Source organism: Electrophorus electricus, unplaced genomic scaffold (genome assembly GCF_041902795.1).
Source record: "Electrophorus electricus isolate QZ-2024a unplaced genomic scaffold, ASM4190279v1 Scaffold64, whole genome shotgun sequence".
Lineage (NCBI taxonomy): Eukaryota > Metazoa > Chordata > Actinopteri > Gymnotiformes > Gymnotidae > Electrophorus > Electrophorus electricus.
In genome coordinates, this window is record NW_027658781.1 from 300,064 (window position 1) to 320,000 (window position 19,937).

Consider the following 19,937-nt stretch of genomic DNA (forward strand, 5'->3'; position numbering starts at 1 on the left):
TTAGTGAGTTATCCCCTCAGCTTTACATTTTGGGGTTTCGCTGCTTTACTGTTGCCCTTCTCTGGGGGGACGGCGTCAGGCTGACACGCGTGTTGTCTGGTTCGTCTGTTAGGAAGGCAGTGGAGCTCCAGGAGTCGGAGCAGTATGCGATTCGGGCGCGGGGCACCACGCTCACCATCCGAAACATCAAACAATCCGACGGCGGCTCATACACATGCAAGGCTTCCAACAAAGCGGGGGAAGTCCAGCGGGAGATCTTCCTCAAAGTGTTCGGTGAGAGGCGGCACCATTCACTACTCACGCAACCCGAGCATGTACTGAAGGAGAGGAACTGAGGTTTTCCTTATGATTCATTTATGATGTATTAAATGTCAAAATTATTATTTTTTTTTTTTTTCAACAATGAAGAAGAGCAAGCAGTTCTGTTTAAAGTGTTTTAGCATAGATGAATCACACTCTCTCCTAGCGTAAATACTCTGATAATAAAGGAAATTGGGTTGGTAAACCTCACTCACAATTTGAGCCATTACCTAAATGTCAGAAAGGATGTTTTGAAGTCACTCTCATGCTAACAGTGGTCATCATCAGATGAGTAGCAAGTTGTCTTGTTAAATGCAGTGGTATTAAGTAAAGGAGGTCTGGGAAGGTTCTAGAGGTGAACCATTCCCACAGGGGGAGCGCTTCTGTCGAGCGTGTGATGTGACAGATAAACTCCCACATTCATCCCCACCAGTATGAACTGTATCCCTTCCATAAACAGGCTCCTAAATTATTTAACAGAAAATGGGTGACACATTCTTTATGGCCAAGAATTTCAATTTAGATTTTCATGAAGCTGCCAGCATTTTCACAGATTATTCAGATAGCACCTTGTCTGTTCATGTAAATGTATGGAGATTTATTCTGTAGTCATCAGAATTCTTTCAATGTGCAAGCAAATGGTATTCTTCAAAGTGCTCATTTAAATGAAACCAAGTTATTGGATGAGAGTTTTGTTTTGCAAAGGGTGATGGGAAACGTAGTTATAAGTTTTCTTTTATGACCCCTGACAGCTAACTGGAGTGTGGCTGGGCTTTCCACACGGCTGGGCATCTATCTCATGTATTTCTCTGCATTCATAAAATCTGTTTCTCATCATGCTAAACTATATGCCAAAGCTTCACGTTTGAATTCAGTGGACATGGCGTGCCTTACTAGACCCATACAGCCATACAGAAATGTATAATCTTCTGAAGAATTCAGGAGGATCACAATGCTTGCAAAAGCATGCTCTCTTAGAGCTACGGCCCACTACCATCTTAAACAGTTAGCTATATTATTCTTGTCATTTATAACACTACTGAAAAAAAAGCTATTAAAAAAAATGACTTAAGTCATTATTTTCATGCAGGCATCATAATCAATGTTGTACACTAATGAACTGTGCCAAAAATGCAAACATACACTGCTTCACACATTTATCTTCAGCAGGAGGGCTCACTGTTTTGGAAAAGTTCATTGTCAACATGTCAAGAGATTGTTTTGGTTGAAACTAAACACATAACTGCTCAGTGGGACTATTCATGCCTTTCTACTTTGCCAGTAGACACAGATATGAATCTGTTTTCCATTCTTTTGAGCTGGCGTCGTTCATGCTGTTACTATGTGTCCTGTGGGTGAGAAGCTCTAATGTATATTTATTGAGTTAAGCACAGTGATGCATCTCCTCTTCTCCGCCACGTCACCTGGAGGAGGAAACCGCTGCTCTGCTAATAAGCGCTGCCACACACCAGAAGCCCTCTCGTGAATTCATTTTAGAAAGCATAAGCGTATTGTACGCTACTCTTTCACAGTGACGTTTGCTCATTTTTAGGTGTGTGTGTGTGTGTGTGTGTGTGTGTGTGTGTGCGCGTGTGTGTGTGTGTGTGTGTGTGTGTGTGTGTGTGTGTGTGTGTGTGTGTGTGTGTGTGTGTGTGTGCGTGCGCGTGTGTGCGCACGTGCATGTATGGGCATGTGTGCTTAAGTCTCGACAACCACAAATCTAATTACGATGGACATTTTCCATTATGGTCTGTATCACAGCCTGTCTCATTGCCTGCTTATGAGAGATTAGAGAAAATTCCTCCTGGATGTTCATGTGTCCTGACAGATTTTTCTACTTTTTTGGTTCTGGTTCTTTAGGATCTGTAGCACTCTTTTATCCCTTTTTTTTCCAAACCAGATGGCGCATCGCTATGATGGATTAGACAGTAGCTACATCTTCAAGTGACAGCAATTATAAGCACTGAAGCACATTGCCCTTATCAGCGCCTGCATCTCTCCCTCTTCCCTCTTTTCCCCTGGGTCGTCCCCTGGCTGCCCCGCTGCAATGCTGACCCCCCTTGGTGTATAGTCCAGCCCCACATCACTAAGCTGAGGAACGTGACGGCAGTGGAGGGCAGCGCTGCTATGATCTCCTGCAAGGCCGAGGGTGAGCCGCTGCCCGAGATCTCCTGGAGGAGGGCCAGCGATGGCCTTAGCTTCTCGGACGGAGACAAGGTACCGCATGCACAGGTCCACCGGGGCTCAGCGGAGGGCCGTGTTGTCCCACTGCAAATCTGAATGCAGCGGACCGGCGTTAAGCCATACCTCAGTGCTCGGTACGTAGGAACAGTGATGAACGTGTAATGCAGGATGTCCCAACGGAAGCATGAGGAATGCTTGCGCGAGCGATCGTGTTACGTTTGCTGCGTCAGAAAGCATTTGCCACGAACCCACACAACATGTGTGCCTTGTGGCCTGATTTTTATGTAAATTCTGTTATGTTGCCGCTAAAAAAAAAACCTTGATGACAAACAGAATGACATTTGAGTGATGCACATGGAGGAGCAGTGTGTGGAAATACAGCGGTCACAGCCAGGCTGTTCGAGCTGATGAGCAGGGGCAGTCTTACCGTGGAGGTCGAGAGAGATAAGGGCTCCGCGTGCCATCCCACACGTGTCCTGGTCGTGCAGAATCAGGGGCAGGTTGGTAGGGGTGAGCACGGGGGAGAGAGGCAGCACAGCGAGACGAGGGGTCTGTCAAAGGTCGCCGCGGTGGCACAAAAGCACAGTCGATAGGCGACGGCAGCAGAGGTAGATTGGGTTCACCCTTCTGGAGGGAGCGGCCCACGGAGCCCCGCGCCATCGTGGCTAATCTGGCAGTGAGCGCGCAGAAAATGATTAGAGCCGTCTGCCTGGGTGGGAAGTTAAAGAGGGCTTTGGCAGAGACATCAAGGGGAATAGAGACACTTGCAGTCAGTCCGTATAAACAGAGCAGACTGCAGGAAGAAGGTGTAGCCCCTGTAATAGCCCCAGGTTGGGTTCAGACACTATGAACATAAGCGTTGCTGGTACAGCTGATCAGGCACACACTTCGCTCTTTCAGCTTCAGTCCTTGAAGCTTAAACAGAAATGTGATTTCAATCACCACAAGCACAGGTACAGCTGAGCATCGTGGGATTTCACCTCTCCTCCACTCTACCTTGTCATTACCAATCAAGCAAATTGATATTTTTTTAAGGGACCTCATGACTCTTGAAAGGTTCTCATAGCTGCAATGTGACTGCTTCCTTGTGTTCAGGAAGAATTGCTATTAACTGAACTAGCTCTGGGAGATGTAGTCCAAATCTCATTCTTAGTCGAAGCGGGAAGCTTGCGAGTTTAATAGATGCATGTAAAAAGGCACAAATAATGAAAGAGAAACACACCCCTCATAACTGTCATTTTGTCCAACCCATCATTATCCACACTATAACTGACTCCCACTAATCAAATATGACACCAACATACTCACGTAGTTGTTATATTGCCACCATAGTCAAACATTTATTAAATCACATATGTCAACGAGGCCAGTCTTTCATAATGTAGATTTAATTTTAGCGTATAAATGTTTTCAGCCTCCCAAGAATTTAGTTTGCCTTTTGTAGTTACAATGGCCAAGATAAATAACCAAACTGCGGGACAGCCCAGATATTTAGTCCAGGGGGAGATTATTGGATTTCCCATGCAGTCATAGCATTAATATTGCCTTTAAAGTTTCAATTTTATACTTATTCATACTCATATTTCTTTCCCCTTATCCTCAGTAGTTTCAATCATCAGTATGAAATTTGCAGCACATATCTTTAATTATCTCTTTGGACTTTAGGTCTGTGTTTGGAGAGGTTGACAGTGCATTATGGCCAAATGCCATTCCCTTAGTGAAAAGAAAGGAGATTAAATGGTTACCAAAACCAGGCTTATGCAAATTATGCTGTTTTGGAGTTAAACATTCATCTGTGTGATAATGACCAACAGAGTGTGTGCCTGCAGAGTTCAGACGGACGGCTGGAGGTGCGTGGGCGTCACGGTGAGTCCACGCTCACCATCGTGGGAGTGGGGCTGTCTGACTGGGGCCGCTTCGACTGTGAAGCCCTCAGCAGGATCGGGGGACACCAGAAGAGCATGTTCTTGGATATCGAGTGTGAGCGCAGCATTACTCTGAGAAGCTCATGCACACACACAAACACATGCACACATCTAACAGAACAATATAACCCATCAGCAAAAGATCAGAGCCTCGGAAATATTTGCTCGGTTCCAGGCGTGGTTGCTGTCAGAAGTAAAACACGGTGGCCTTTTCATATCGTTTCGTTTTTGTGAGTGTAGAATTCTTGCTACTTCTTGTTAGTAATTTGACAAAGACGAGTCAGGAGACTATCGATCTTCAGATTCTCATTGTTTATTTTCACACATGGTGTATTTTCAGATCGGCATTTTCCAGCATCAGGCAGGAGTGAATTGTGAATATTCGCTTGCATGTTCTAAAGTCGATTCAGAAACTGCATGTACCTATAAACAAAGAACATTTGCAAACCTTGCTGAGCTGCGTCACCACAGAAACATGAGTGCTTGCGACTTCACCGAGACAAGCATTCGGCATAAATCTCTGTATTGTCGCAGCCTGGTGATTAGTACCTGTATTCCATCGCCTCATATCTCCATAATGTAAAGTGGCAGAAGATTATGCAGGCAGTTAGTGAGATGCCCGTGACACCTGTCCAGGGAAAGGTGGGGGGCAGTGTCTGGGATCAGCACAGAGGGGCTGTGGGAAAGACCTCCCACTGGAGCTCAGTGCACTGTACCGTCCAACGGTGGCACTAAGGAGTGCTTCCAGTCAGCCCCATGCCTCTAGTGATATAATGCAGGGCACAGCATCAGTCATGAAATAAGTGTGTGTGTGTGTGTGTGTGTGTGTGTGTGTGTGTGTGTGTGTGTGTGTGTGTGTGTGTGTTTGTGTGTGTGTCCATGTGGTATTGTGCCAGAGAGACAGAGAAGGCAGAGAAAGTCAGAGAAAATTAGACATAGGAAAATAATGAGAAAAAAAGAGAGCAAACGAGAGCGAGAGAAAAAACGAAAGAGAAAGGCAGCAGGTGTGGTGTGTGCAGGTTGTTAGGGGCAGGTGTAGTGACATTGCGAGCCATGGCTGTTGCCTCAGATTAGTATGTTTGATGAGGAGCTTGTATGCGCAGCTGCAACACACTCCCAGATGCGCCTTTCCTTGAGCACGTGTGTGTACACATGCACACTCACATCTGTGACAGTCACACAGCTCAGCCTATCGCTCCTTCCCCGAGGCCTTAGTCATGTCGGCACACAATTAGCCTATATTTACATTTCTGCTTAAAGCTAAGCTAGCAAATTCAGATGTGTTCTTGCGTATGGTCCATAGTCACAGCCTGGCTTTTTGTGCCTACAGCTAGCAAATGATTTTTGTTTGTTTTGGGATTTTTTTTTTTTTTTTGGTTTGTTTGTTTGATTTCTTTGACAGATGCACCCAAGTTCCAAACCAGTCACACCGTCTTTTTCTCATGGGAGGGGAACCCGGTCAACATCAGCTGCAATGTCATGTCCAACCCACCAGCCACTATGCTCTGGAGGCGGGACAAGCTGACCATCCCCGCCGAGGGCACAGCCAACATGCGCGTGTACAGCAGCCCCGGAAGGTCTCTGCTAGAGGTACCCCAGCACATCCGACATTCACATTCCCCCTGTGATTCAAGTTAACTGGTTTCCTAACACCAGTTAAATAAGCAATTACCCTCATCAAAAACGCATCTGCTGCATAATAGACATGATTCCTGAAGCCTCACACAAAAGATCCGAACACCCGCTGACGTGACCCTATTCCTATCACTCCAGGTCACACCAGTGTCAGACCGGGATTTTGGCCGCTACAACTGCACAGCCAGGAACAACATTGGCATGCGCTTCCAGGAGTTCATCCTGGCTCAGGCAGGTGGGTGCACGCCGCCTCCTGCCACTACGCCCCGCACACACACACACACACACACACACACACACACACACACACACACCCGCCTACACCACTAGACTCACTCCCCACTAGCCGCCTCCCCTCATCCATACTGCTCAGAAGCCGGGCGCCTGTCAGCTGTGGAAATTATCAGGGAAGTTCGCCGATTGCGAGTGGTTCCAGACATGCGGGAATGTCCCTGGATGCTGGTGTATGGCTTTGTTGTAGGGACACAAGGACAGGTGCCACCGTGCACCGTCAGCTGAACTCCAATTTTAACTCCAACAGGAGAACATGCAAGATTGTTACGTCTTACTATGATGTAAAGGTTAGTTTGAGATCTCTCCATTTTGATTGCATATATCATTACTGAAGGGGTGTAACCCTCGCCTCCCCAGTTGGTCTTGAACAGCTGTTTCCCAGATTCCCCCGACTCACGCCAGATTTGTCAAAATGAAAAATGTGGTACTTGTGTTAGTAGAGCCACAAGCTAAACCCAGTGGGGAAATGATATTTATGCGCACTGAAGTATTTGTGATATTCAGCTGGTATCCCCAACAAGGATGGCAGCTTCTAGAAAATAAAGTTTCAGTGTGCATCTATTTCATCTAGCTTGAGGGAAAGTAATTTGAAGGTGCATTTGCTTTTATGAGAATTATTCACTACTCATTCATTATGAGTGTTGTTCAGTTCTGGATCTACAACATTTGCATGCTGAATTTGAAACTGGCTTTTAAAATAACTAGTCTTGATCGTACACATAGACTGCTCACACGCAGGTAGAGGGCACTGTGTGTATTTTGTTGGTTTCTCAGCCTCTCCCTGATAATGCTCGGCAGACTGAGGAGCCGGTGTATTAACATTCCAGAATACCAGCAAGCAGCCCAGTGCATCAGCATCTCTCGCTGTCTGTCTCTCTCTCTCTCTCTTTCTCTCTCTCTCTTTCTCTGTCTGGCTCTCTCTCTTTCTATCTGGATCTCTCTTTCTTTCTCTCTCTACCTCTCTTTCCCCCTCTCCATCTCAGTCTGCTACTCCACTAAATCACACACACACACACACACACACACACACACACACACACACACACACACACACACACACACACACTCTCCTATTCTCCTGCTTTTCACCAACACCCATTTAATTTTTCTCTCCTACCACTCTCTCACTTACAATCTCTTTCTCCATCGTTTGTTCGTGTTTATGTGCTTTCTCTCTCTCGGTCTCTCTCGCTCTCTCACGCAGACGTATACTCGCACACTCTCTCTGTCACTTTCTCCCTCCCTGTAGAGGTGGGTGTTTATAATTCCACTCAGGACATCTCTTCATGCTCTTCTGGGTGGAATGGAGGGGGAGATCCTGAAGGCGATTGTGACTGGCAGACAGCTACCTGAATGAAGCGTCTTTTACAGCCTCTGTGTGGAACAAGTTTACTGCTGTAGAAACAGCTTTAAATGGATATCATACTCACCAACCTGAAGACGGCAGGCTTTTTGAAAGTGTTCATTTCATTGATATTTGCACTCTGTTCTTTGTGTGTGTGTGTATGTGTGCGTGCGTGCGTGTGTGCTGCGGAGATTATGTCCGTGGTAATTGGGCTGTGTGGGTGTGAATAAGGCCTGACACAGTTGCTTCCTAAAACAAGCCCAATGTAGCAACGTTGACATCTTTCAAACTCTCACACTGGGATGCACTAAGGTGTCTGTGTTCTGCCAAAAGATATGTGTGCAAGCGTTCAGATATGGTGCTTGTTCTCATGGAAGCCTCAAATAACACTTCAGTGACCATAATAAAACCTGTTTGAGCAATGGTTCCCTGATAGCTTGGTCTCTCCCTGTTCCAGACGTCCCCTCAAACCCCTACTCGGTGCGTCTGAGCTCTGTGGCTCAGCGCACGGCCACAGTGACATTTATGAAGCCTGACTCCCATGGCGGAGTCCCCATCGGCCATTACCTGGTCAGGTACAAAGACATCAACTCCCAAGAGTGGAGAGACGTCAAGTCCCATGGAACACAAAGTGAGTACTGTACCTGCATGTCCAGTAGGGTCAGCGGCAGCTCCATGAAATTATACAATACACACAGGGGTTTTTGGGTCGTGCTTTTTAAAGATGGGAACTAATGTATATTGTCACAGCAAGCTAAATTTTAAGATTCCAGTCATCTCCACCTACATTTTACCTCTTTGTTCGATGAATCTTTGCCTTTCAATCTCAGTGTTCATACACTCTCAGTTGGCAGGCTAGAAGCTAGACAAACCGCTTGTTTCTTGTTCTACTTTTTTATTTTAGGTTGTTTAACTGTGTTAGATGGGATACCATGGCTATAATCTAGTAATTACTCAAAATGAATAAAACTGTTAAGTGTTCGGTCTGCGCATTAATCCACAGGTTCATCCAGTAGCGGTATTAAAAAGTATTCTGCATGGCTTCCTTAATGGTGAAATGTGACCAGCATATCATTACTGTTTGGGTCACAAAGACAAAGGTGGTGTGGACCCTGCCAGCAAGCTTCATAGCAAGACAGTTTTGCCCTTGTCACCACTCTGTAAGCCTAGTGCCCATGTCCATACCTCCAAGTCCAACACCAGCAAAAACCCAAGGTATCCCTGACCTTACACCAGCAGTCGAGGTTCTTGGAAGACCTGAAATAGAGGAGCTGATCCGTGAGTGAGTTGTTGGCCGTGCTGACCGAGATTACAGCATATCCAGATCACAGATTGATTTTTCCCCTACAACACCCAGAAGGGTTTGCGGGAAGCCGAAAGGACAAATCGGACAAGCAGATAACCAAGGCAGGGCTGCTTCAAGGGCCCAGAGCTAATACTCACGATGCTGTGGGGCTGAAGCAGGGAGGGCCTGATTTGGGGAATGTTGTAATTGGAGCTCTTGGTCAAGGCCAAGGAAAACACTGGGAACATGATATTCAGAGACATACTCATCTCACGTGTCTTTGGCATTCATCCCTTTCCTCTTTATTCTCTGTCTTCTTCCACATCCCTCTCTCCTTCTCCCCCTGTCCCTCTCTCTTTCTCTCCTCATCCTCCACCCTCGGCAGCGGTGGTGCTGCTCACCAGTCTCGAGCCCAACACCACATATGAGGTCCAGGTGGCAGCCGTGAACGGGAAAGGCCGAGGAGAGTTCAGCGGCACGAAGAGCTTCCAGACGTTGCCCATCCGTGAGTGTCCGAGCCACCGTGGAACTCTCAGCTCCGCGTGGCACTCAACGCTCGTCACGTGACACGTCACTGGCTCGAGGCTTTGCGGAACGTCTGTAAGGGAAGTGATCGTGCGTTTTGGTCTGCTTGGTGTTTGCTTCAGGAGAGCCAAGCCCCCCATCAGTGCAGGGTCAGAGAGGTGTCGGCAAGGCCTACAGGCTGGGGCTTATCAAGCAGGACGACGGGGGGATGCCCATCCTCGAGTACATCGTCAAATACAAAACTGTAAGTCATCAAGTTTTATAGGTTTCACAGCTCTCTTGGTCTTATATCCGGGCCTTCATTAAAACATTTTTGTTTGGCAAATAACGGAAAATTGGATTATAAAACAGGATTATTGCTTTATAACCATTTATAACAGAGTAATTAATCATTTTCATGACGAATGTCATTTCTAATTAATGCCTAATATAACTACATTCGGCAGTGCTTTTGCTGGTTTCAAGTGACATGGTTGGCTATGACATCCTATTGCTGGGGGGGTGCAATTACATCCCAGCAGTCCTCTGATCACTGGGGCTGCCTCAGTCCTTCTGACCTGGTGACCTGCAGTCACGTCGGCCGGCTTGCAACACAGAGCCGGGTAGTTGACACTTTGCTGCAGCTGGGGTCTGCTTCCCTGCGGAGGTCCCCTGAGCGGGATTCGAGTCTGCGCCTTGGCTGGCAGCACACGCTTGCCTTCACTCGTCCAGAGCCGGACAGTAAAAGTAAAGCTATGGCAGGGCCGGGAGGCATTTCTGCTGTGGATCAGAGTAGTTAAAGCGCAGACTCTGTGGATGAGGCAGAACAGAGAGTTCCAGCTCCAGACCCAAAGCCATGTGGAGAGTGGGCTTCAAAAATAGACTCTCTTTGTGGCTCTTGTTTCCACGAGTGTAATGAGAGTGTAAAGAAGCGCCCAGTCCACTAATGCAGACAGGCAGGCTGGCGTTTTCTGATTGGCTCTTTTGATGCACTATAGTGAGTCAGGGGACATAGGCGGTATATATCAAAAGAAATGAATTATGTGTGTGTGTGTGTGTGTGTGTGTGTGTGTGTGTGTGTAAGAGAGTGTTTGCGCATGCAGTACATCATCTGTACAACTATCAACTATCCACTTCTTTCCAATTAGTCACCAAAGGTGAACCTTCTTCTCTGTCAGTAATCTAATCGGTGCTGAAAGAGCTGTGAGTGTCATAAACGGCATCATCCGTCAGTGTGTGCCTACCTCGCCCGTGACATACCATTCACCACAGCAATGGAGAAATCTATGGTAGTGCATAGTGTTTTTTTAAGATATTATGTAAGCTATTATGATCCAGTATAGCTGGAAATGCTTTGGAGCAAGAGGTGCGAAATGTGTATCTCTAAAATAGTCATGTTCAGGGTCGTTTAAGATAAGTCATATAAGTGCAAAAGGGTTGCTTATGTCATTTAGAGAAAAATATATCAGTATTACTCTTAAATTAATACAATGTAGGTGCATATAGAGTTTAAGAGCATATAGAGTTGAGAGTTTGGTCATTTCAAAATCGGACAGTTTCTTCACATGCTGCTGCTGATATTGTGGATTAACTAATTGAAAGCATCTTTGTGGTGGTCCATTGTGTTTGCATGTGTGTGTGTGTGTGTGTGTGTGTGTGTGTGTGTGTGTGTGTGTGTGTGTGTGTGTGCATGAGGAAGGTGCTGTGATACTTGTAATCTGCCTTGTTTACAGGATTTGGAAAGGCTTTTGGGAGTCGCCTGGCTAGTGTGTCTACAGATCACTCTTCAGGACCCATCTGCCTACTGGCTCCCTCTCCCTCATCCACCTAAAGCTTCTCCTAATTTACCCACCCTCCACTCAGACTCTCTCTCTTTCCCTCTTTCTCTCTCTCTTCCTCCCCCTCTCCCTCTCTCTCCCTCTCCCTTTGCTGATACTTGGTGACTTCATGCATGCAGTGCAATGAAGATGTCACATTCTGAAGAGTCACATTCAACCTTTAAGCTTTTAAAGAGTACTGGCTGTTTGGAAATGTCATACAATGAAAGGGCTGTGTTTTAGAAGTGCAGAGTGACTGGGAATTTAGGTGCATAGCAGTGGCCAGTGAATCAGCATGGAAACACACATGCGCACACTTTCCATGGGCAAGCACACAAAGAGAATGGCAGATGTGTGGCATGGCTGTTGTGCGCATGTGTGGAAAAGTTTTGAGGATTTGGGAAAAGTGGTTCGCACCAAGGAAGAACGTGTGCTGCTGGGATCTGCCACTTTCACCTGAAATTCCATTATATCTGTTTCAAAGTGAAGAGCATGGAGAAAAACGTTTCAGGGAAAAAGAAAAATGTTTCTTATGCTGATTAATGTGCCATCCTTGCTCATACACTGACCATCACGTCTGCTGAAGACCCTTGGCTGGAAAGGAACCACATTTGTCCTGGAAGGGGTACTGTTGTGCTCACTGAGTTCGTGTGCGTGTGTGTGTGTGTGTGTGTGTGTGTGTGTGTGTGTGTGTGTGTGTGTGTGTGTGTGTAGGATAAAGAGGAACAGTGGATGACCAAGCTGGTTCCTGGCATGAATGACTTTGTGCTACTGCAGCCACTCCAGTGGAACACACATTATGAGGTGGAGATCACCGCACGCAACGTTAAAGGCTTGTCCGAGCCTACCTTCATCAAATTCTCCATGCCACAGAAACCCGACATTACAGGTACATGCACCTCCACAGCGTGCGCTCCATTAACAAATGCACCAGGAGTTCTCAGTGTTCAGTGCATTTCTTTGCTTGACAAATCCAGGGTAGTCCGCAGTCATGCAATCACACTTGGCCATGTACCAACAGTCACAGAAACATACTGTAATGCACAATTGAGCTAATCTCTCATTATGATTACCTACAAGCTGCAATTCCATGTCCATTCCAGCCACTCTGGATTCTTGCCCATACTTTAGCTAATACTTAGCTAAAAGGTCATCCACTTCAGCATGCTCAAACATGCAGCCTGCAGAAGCAGTACTTTTTCCTGAAGCACTAAAGATAATGCTGTTTAAATGGTTGAAAACTTTCAGCCATTTAGTCTCAAGTGCTCATAATTGGCAACTGTCCTAAAAATCAACACACCACTCAACCAATCAGAGGCTAGCCATCGCTCTCGGCATTTCTGCTATTGGCTGGAGGCAAATCGGTTCGGTGAGTCCTGTCACGAGAAGTGCCATTGATTCGGAGGGAAATTAACAGCAGTACAAGGCGACACTCGAAGTAGGAGCGAGATGAGTTCACTGCTGTTGTTAATACAGAGGTGTTGTTTGTGCTGTGCCTCAAATGGAAAACGGGTGGGTGCGAGCTTGGCTAAAGGAGGTCAGCTGATTGGCTGTCCCTTCTCATTATACGTCCATGGTGCGGATGAAGGCCCAAGAGAACGGCTGCTTCGTTCCCACCTCAAAATATCAACCTAATTACATCCACTTGATTCAGCACAATGACAGTCACATAGATGAGTTTGTCTATTTCAATTAGTATTTAGTGCAACCAAACATACGCTAAGCCCCCCTCAGCCCTAATTACCATCTTACAGGGTCTTGCCCCAGTGGCTTGGTGCTGTGTTATTGCAATGACCAAGCAGCAAAAGACTGCACACCTATCACCAAGACACAGCAGGAAATGCATTAGCACTTCCAAACCAAGGGGAGAACGGCAGGGATAAAGTCCTCAGTAAGGCTAGGTGAGATGACCGCTGTTGCTTAGCTACCATAATTGAAAGGCATTTAGGATCATTACTAAGAATACACTCTCTGCTGAAACTGGCTGTCTCGTTGGCCATCAGGGCACCCTCATCATTTCAGCGTAACCGGCCAAATAACGCCAGCTGCTACTTACGAGGGCTGATATTCCGAAAGACCTGCGGTCAGAAATGCACATATAGTGATACACACATCTGAAAGTCAGTGTGTGTGTTTTGTGTGTTCTCCAGTACGGTTGATTTCCACTACTGATCAAATATATTTTTCCCCCATCTCTCCCGCCCTTTTCATCTCTATCTCCACCTCCCCGCCTACCTCTGCACACTCTTATTTATGATGCTATTCTGCTGCCTGGGTTCCTCCTATTCCCACCTAATGCATAATGTAACACATTCTGGGCCACATCACAAATTGCCGGGCTCTTTGTTTTGCCATGAACTGCCACTAAACCCCATTTTCTTCACTTTTACAAACCTTTTGTTTAAAAAAAAAAAAAAAAAACACTTCTGCAATGCTTCCCCATCGACTCATGCCAAAACCTTTTAATCTGGATGCTGATTTGCATTGCACTTTGCCATTGTCTTGGTTTTGCTGTGTTCTCGATTTCACCACACATCCCTGGTCTAATCTTTAATAATGCATGTTTATATGTCATTTTCATTTTTCTATTACTCTCCATTTCCTCACTGTTCTACCACATCCCTGCATTTGCCTTTCAATCTGTGATTAATCATTGTTGCATTTAATCCTTCATCTTGAACTGATATCTACAACCTCCACCTTACACCCCACCCCCACCCCCACCCCACCCCACCCCGACCTTGTTGCAGATCAGTGTTGTGAACCCCCTCCAACCGGACATGGACACCCCCCCCTGCACTCCACCCCAACAGTGGCATTCATCGGAGCTACGCTCTCACTTGCTCTGCATGTGTGTCTGTGCTGATGTCACCTCATCTCCACCCTGCCCAAGAACAGGCCCAAAGACTGAGCCAGAGACTTACCTGCTCCGTCCACCCGCCAATAAGCTCTGCGCCCTGGGGCAGCTCGCTGACTCTTAGCCATGCCAGCTCATTGCACCTGTCAGTCTGCAGCAAGTCCCCATTGGCACAGACTGACCTGCAGTGCCACTGAGCTGACTGCTCTGTTATACCCCCTCCTGTGCTCACGCCTCACCACCTGGACCCTAGTGCATACCGAAGGGTCTCACACTGCACTGAAAGAGCCCAAATCGTAACCACTTTGTCTGTAATTTTAGAATTACCTCTACCCTCAGGCCACAAATGCACTGGTAAATATGTGATGAACATTAGCGCTGGTGTGTTATCCACGCAAACACACACACACACTCAGGGCTGCATGTGTAAGGCCTTGAGCACTACTTGAGCTGCCGCCATTACTGTTTGTGCACATTCGCTCCATGTATTGACTGTTTTTCATGACACCAGTTGTGTTACTCAATCAAGTGCATTTAATGATGTTGTGGACTCGCAAATAGAGACGCAATGCAGCACTCATTAAGTGAAGTCAAGTAGGATTTTGTGTATATCTGACTTCGCACACTGGTCTCACACTGAGTCTTTTTTTTCCACCCATAATGCATTTTGCCTCAAACAGGGCCTGCGCCTTTTATGATGTCAAAATGTAATGGTGTACAATTTGGTTTTCATTCTGTTTTTTACATTATATTAGTTGAGGCAGACGCAGTGCTCATGAGAAATACAAGGAATATCCAGAATTACCCACTTCCCATGGATGAGAACATTTGCTCAAATTGACCTTAATCATGTTTCTGAATGGAGGTTGTATTGGAGGGAGATCGAGTGAATAATTTCACCATCACTTTTTTTACAGAAATTGGAGTCTGACACTAACTGTGCATCTCTTTGTGAATGGACACAAGTCTGTATTGAATTTGTATTACCACAGATTCCAACATCACAGACATGCAAAATAATCAACATAATTTGATAGAACATTAGATCCTAATGTTTAAATAAAATGTAGCTTATTTATTGTTCACCAAGGCTACATTTGAGTTCTGTGATTTCAGCTTTTCTGTTCGGTAATGTACAGGTCAGGTTGGGTTAAGCACAATCAGTGGGACTAAGGGCTTTTGGAGATCCTGCAGAACAGATATTACTATCAACACACCCCCCCCCCCCCCCCCCCCCCACAAGCTCTGCAGAATGGGCCTGAGGAAAAGCTGGAAGAATGCTGGAAATGTTGCAGGCAGAGTGGCTACATGCACTCTGGGACTGCCTAAATGCGAACACGCTCTGCAAAGAAATTCTGCATATTCTGGGTAACTGGGTGGGATGCGATATTCCGCTACCACCTAACTGGGGGAAAGGACAGCATTAGCACGTGTTTCTTGGGATGAATTCTCCATTATTATGGTAGGCATTGTTACAGCTGCCAGAATAGTCCTAAGACTATTTATGGAAAAATGCCTAAATGGCAAAGGTCAAAACAGCAGAAGACGACAGCGTACGAGAGCATGTTAGCAAGACGCATGGGGACATCAACATTTCTGCAGCACAGTGTGTACACACTCCACTGGCTAAATGGGTACAGTGGATGATGTTCTCTGCATAATTCCCATATATCTTTTGTGTCCTTAGCCATGATCTTATATTCATGGTTTTGAATGAATAGCCCCCCCACCCCCACCCCCACCCCACCCCTGTCCTTCATAATTACGATCTTCTGGAGACAAAAACCTTTACATATTTGAATTAGAAAAAAACGAATGACAAACGAATGACAGCCATCACTGTGTGATCTATGAATGCCGTTGTTTCTATATTCAGAATTTATAAGGGATATCTTTGGGCCTGTAAGTTCAGAAAAATGATGCTGAATTGAAAGTATGTGTCACACCTTCACACTGCTAAAGGTGGAAGAGTCTAAAAAAAGAAATGCTAAGGTGAAAGCAAAATGATTTTAACTCCACAGGATTTTTTTTTTAGATTTGATTGTGAGTTTTTTACTCGTATCTCTCAGAAGAGAATATTTCACTTAGCTAGGGCCATGTATGCCAAAGTCAGATCAAAAGCCAAAGTGAACAAGGAGTGCACAGCTAAACAAGATTGAATTTCTCCAAGCACATGTTCAAATGTAATAATAATAATAATAATAATAATAATAATAATAGGTTGGATTTATATATCACCTTTCACAAAAACCCATGTTCGCTTAACATAAATATACATAAACATAAACATATTTAATATACATATGTTTAACATAAATATACATAAACATAAATATAATGTAACATAAAATAGTATACTCTTGTGAGACATGTTAGTCAACAGAATACATGGTGGTGTGATGTGGGGTCAGTCATTGCACAAGGATATACAAGAATGATTGGGATTGTTGGAAGCTGGTAAGATTTTAACTGGATGTTTTAAATAGAAATTATGTTAAAATACACAGGAGTGTAATTGAATGGATTACAAGGTGAGCAATATTTAAGTCATGAATTTAAAGATTTGTAATGAGCATACTGAAGGTCTGTATTAATTTGTACAGTGTAAAAACTTTATATAGAAGCTTATTTCTCAGTACAGGATCATTTCTGAACATGGATATCAATTTCCACTTGTCTACTAACTGAAAACATTAAATAAGTCTTTGTACGGCTTACAGTCATGTCACTGTAATTTTGCACCATAAATTTTCAGGTTGGCTGACACCCTGACAGAAATTGCATTGCCTTCATGATATTGTCACAAAGCCTTCAATTTTGAATGGAACTTAATTTGCTATTAGAAGAAAATGGCTCTTTGCTGACAGTCCCAACCCGAATTGATTCCAGCAAATGAAATGGACCTGTTGTTTTATTGCTGGCCATTTCAACTGATCACACTGCTCATAAATAAGCTTTTCTTTTTCAAGAAGGAAATAGCCTTAATCATCCCAACTAAGCAGCATACAACCGTTCATCTTAAAGCCTGATACACCCATTCATAAATCTCATGAGGTACTGAGCATTTTCAACAGTGCAAAAGACTCAGGCAAAATCGCACTGAATTGAAAAATAAGGACATTTGAATAGATTATGTCTTTAAATAAGTTTCCATTACAAGCATCTTCCCTTTGAATGATGAATATTTTATTAAATGTAAAAGAAATAATAAATAAACACTTTAAAATGGTTTAGCTATGTATTTTTCTGTTTAGAGCGGTTCAGTATGTTCTAGGTCAGTGGTTTAAAACAGAGGTTGGAAGGGGGTGGGGCTGGAACCACAGACCTCGTTGGTAAGCCTTCTGGAGCTGAAACACCAACTAAAGGAGGTGCCTACCTGACAACCCCAGTGAAGAGCTTGTGAGGTCATGGTTTCTTAGAGGCATGAAGTGACTCAGCTAAGCCATATTTGAACTATTGGTTTGATATAGGACATTTGACATCTAGTGTATAGTTACATTTTTTCTCACCCAATATACATTGTCATTTTATATGTCAAAATGTAATGTCAAATCTGCAAAGAAAACAGTACAATTGATCATTTGGTTTCTAATTTCCTACTTACCATAATATCTAATATCTTATTTCTTGCTTAATATCTAGTCTTTGCTGTGCTGTGCTGTGCTGTGCTTTGTAAAAATAGATTTGACAGAGATAGGTCTTACAAACTGCACCAACCATATTAATTGTCTAAGATTTCTTCTTCTTGAACACAGGAACAATTTAACTGCCTGTGAAATAGACGAGGTTGTCATGGTTCCATTACAACAGGTTTCTCAAAACTGCATTAGTTCTTAAGTTTACGTACTTACATTTCTTGTAAGTCATGTTGTGCATTTGGTCATCTTTTTTTGCTGATTGTAGATTTTACTTATACAAAGCTTTCTGCAAAGTCCATCATTGGCACCTAACAGTTCATCCAGAGACATGGACTCCAGGTGGTAGGTTATTAAACTAAACCAGCATCTGACTGGTACTACCGCACTTGCATATCATCATTTCTGAACCATCGCCCCTGCCCCAGCACAGAACGATGTTGCCAGGAGATAATGGCCACCTCTGTGGCCGCTGGTCTGTTAAACCACTAACGACTGGAGGGTCACCTCCACTTGGAGAGCATAACATCTTAATGGGCGTCTGGGTCTTTAAAGCATCATTAGGAAGCCGTGCCCCACTACTGCCCTCAGCGTGGGAAGTGCCTGAGTAGCCAGGGATTTGACTTGCTGAGGCCAGGACTTGTATTTATGTCATGAGCAGCACTTTCGATGACAGCTCTGTGCCAAAGGCACAGCCTTCCGGAGAGGGTAAAGGGAGATGCTGTGGCTCTTGGAGCTTTTAACAATGAATGATGGTCTACAAACCAGTCCATAGATCAAGACACTACACCAGTCTTACACAATCAGGTGCATGTTTATATCATTAATTAAAAATAGTTGGTTACTTTGTTATAAGAAGATGGCGATTAGTATCTCAGTGAAACATGAAAAAGTCTCATTTGGTGATTCATATGCTTTGGACAATCACATTCAAGCTGAAGAGCTGAATAAGCCATACTTGATTTCAACTACATTAACATAATTTGAAGATGAAGTAAAAAGCTGCATGATTTAAGTTTGTTGTCAACCTCTGTTTTAGACTTGTAATGTATCAGTCGATGAATTCAGCATTTAGAGCTGTCAGTGGTAATCTCACTACAGTGGGGGAAAAAAAACATAATGAGAATTTTCATATTCTTCATCTGAATTTCAGACATACTGGAGGAAGGTTCTTTATCTAGGAGTGTTTCCAAACTAGCAAAGCTCCAAACTCTCTTTAAGCCCTACTTAGTCATGTATCAGTGTGACATAGTCATTAAGCCCCACACATGATTATAAGCCTCATTACCCTGTCAATCAGCAGTCGGGTGCCCACCCACATACCTCCTCTCTATGTGTGGGTTCAGTCCAGACACAATCAATCGAGCCTGAATTATTGCTGCTCATTGCTGAGACTCAATCACCACTCAGACCTAATTAATTGAGTGTGCCGAACCCAGATGCGGATGAATCACGCCCATTTGTGGAACTTCAGGATAAGTAATATTAACGAGATGCTAAATTGAGCCTCTAATGACATTATAAATCAACAACAAATCAGCTTAAGGAACAAGGGCACATTCTTCAGAGATAGTGCAGGAGCACAAAGATGGTGAAAAACGGATGTGTTGCCCAATAAGTCACAGAGGAGATGGTTACATTCTCCATATATCAAAAGTAAAACCTTATCTGAGATCAATACCTCTAAAGTGCTGAAGTCCTCAAGTGCATATGCTACCTTCCCTCAGTGTGCAGTACTGTGTAGCTGCATTTAAGCATGATCCAAGGACATATGAAAAAATATATATATCAGTGTATAACTGGTTAACTTAGCTGTGGGTGTGTTCTCCTTTGTTATTTCCTGTTTACTCCCATGTCTTCTCATTGTCCTGTGAATCCTAAGGTGCTGATCTTCCCTGTGTGCTCTGAGCTCTCAGCCAAGGGCCCCACTCCACTCCCCTAACACATCTCTTTCTCCAACAATTCTATGTCATTATGTCTAGAGTAAACTACAGACAGGCAGGATGCTGAGGTAATGGCAGACCAGCTCCCTGCAGCCTTCATGATTGATGTGTTTAGACCTACGGACTGGCCAGAAATGTTATTTTTAAATGGATTTTTTCCCTCTGAATGGCTTTTCAGACAGCACCTCATTCCCATTAGGATCATTCATAGCA

The 19,937-nt window shown here is 44.5% G+C and overlaps 1 protein-coding gene across 4 annotated transcripts in view; it reads left to right on the plus strand.

Annotated features, from left to right (window-relative positions):
* LOC145643237 (neural cell adhesion molecule 2-like) overlaps positions 1–19,937 on the plus strand; it is a 121,213-nt gene that overhangs the window by 96,694 nt on the left and 4,582 nt on the right. For 3 of the 4 annotated variants that reach the window (XM_081709601.1, XM_081709599.1, XM_081709600.1), the window contains exons 7-15: positions 113–273; positions 2,372–2,517; positions 4,314–4,464; positions 5,812–5,999; positions 6,183–6,279; positions 8,141–8,314; positions 9,354–9,473; positions 9,616–9,737; positions 12,004–12,178. In XM_081709601.1, coding sequence (XP_081565727.1) covers positions 113–273; positions 2,372–2,517; positions 4,314–4,464; positions 5,812–5,999; positions 6,183–6,279; positions 8,141–8,314; positions 9,354–9,473; positions 9,616–9,737; positions 12,004–12,178 — 1,334 coding nt within the window. Of the gene's footprint in view, positions 1–112; positions 274–2,371; positions 2,518–4,313; positions 4,465–5,811; positions 6,000–6,182; positions 6,280–8,140; positions 8,315–9,353; positions 9,474–9,615; positions 9,738–12,003; positions 12,179–14,039; positions 15,232–19,937 lie in introns of those variants that run through there. The other variant, XM_081709602.1, reaches the window with a different exon arrangement.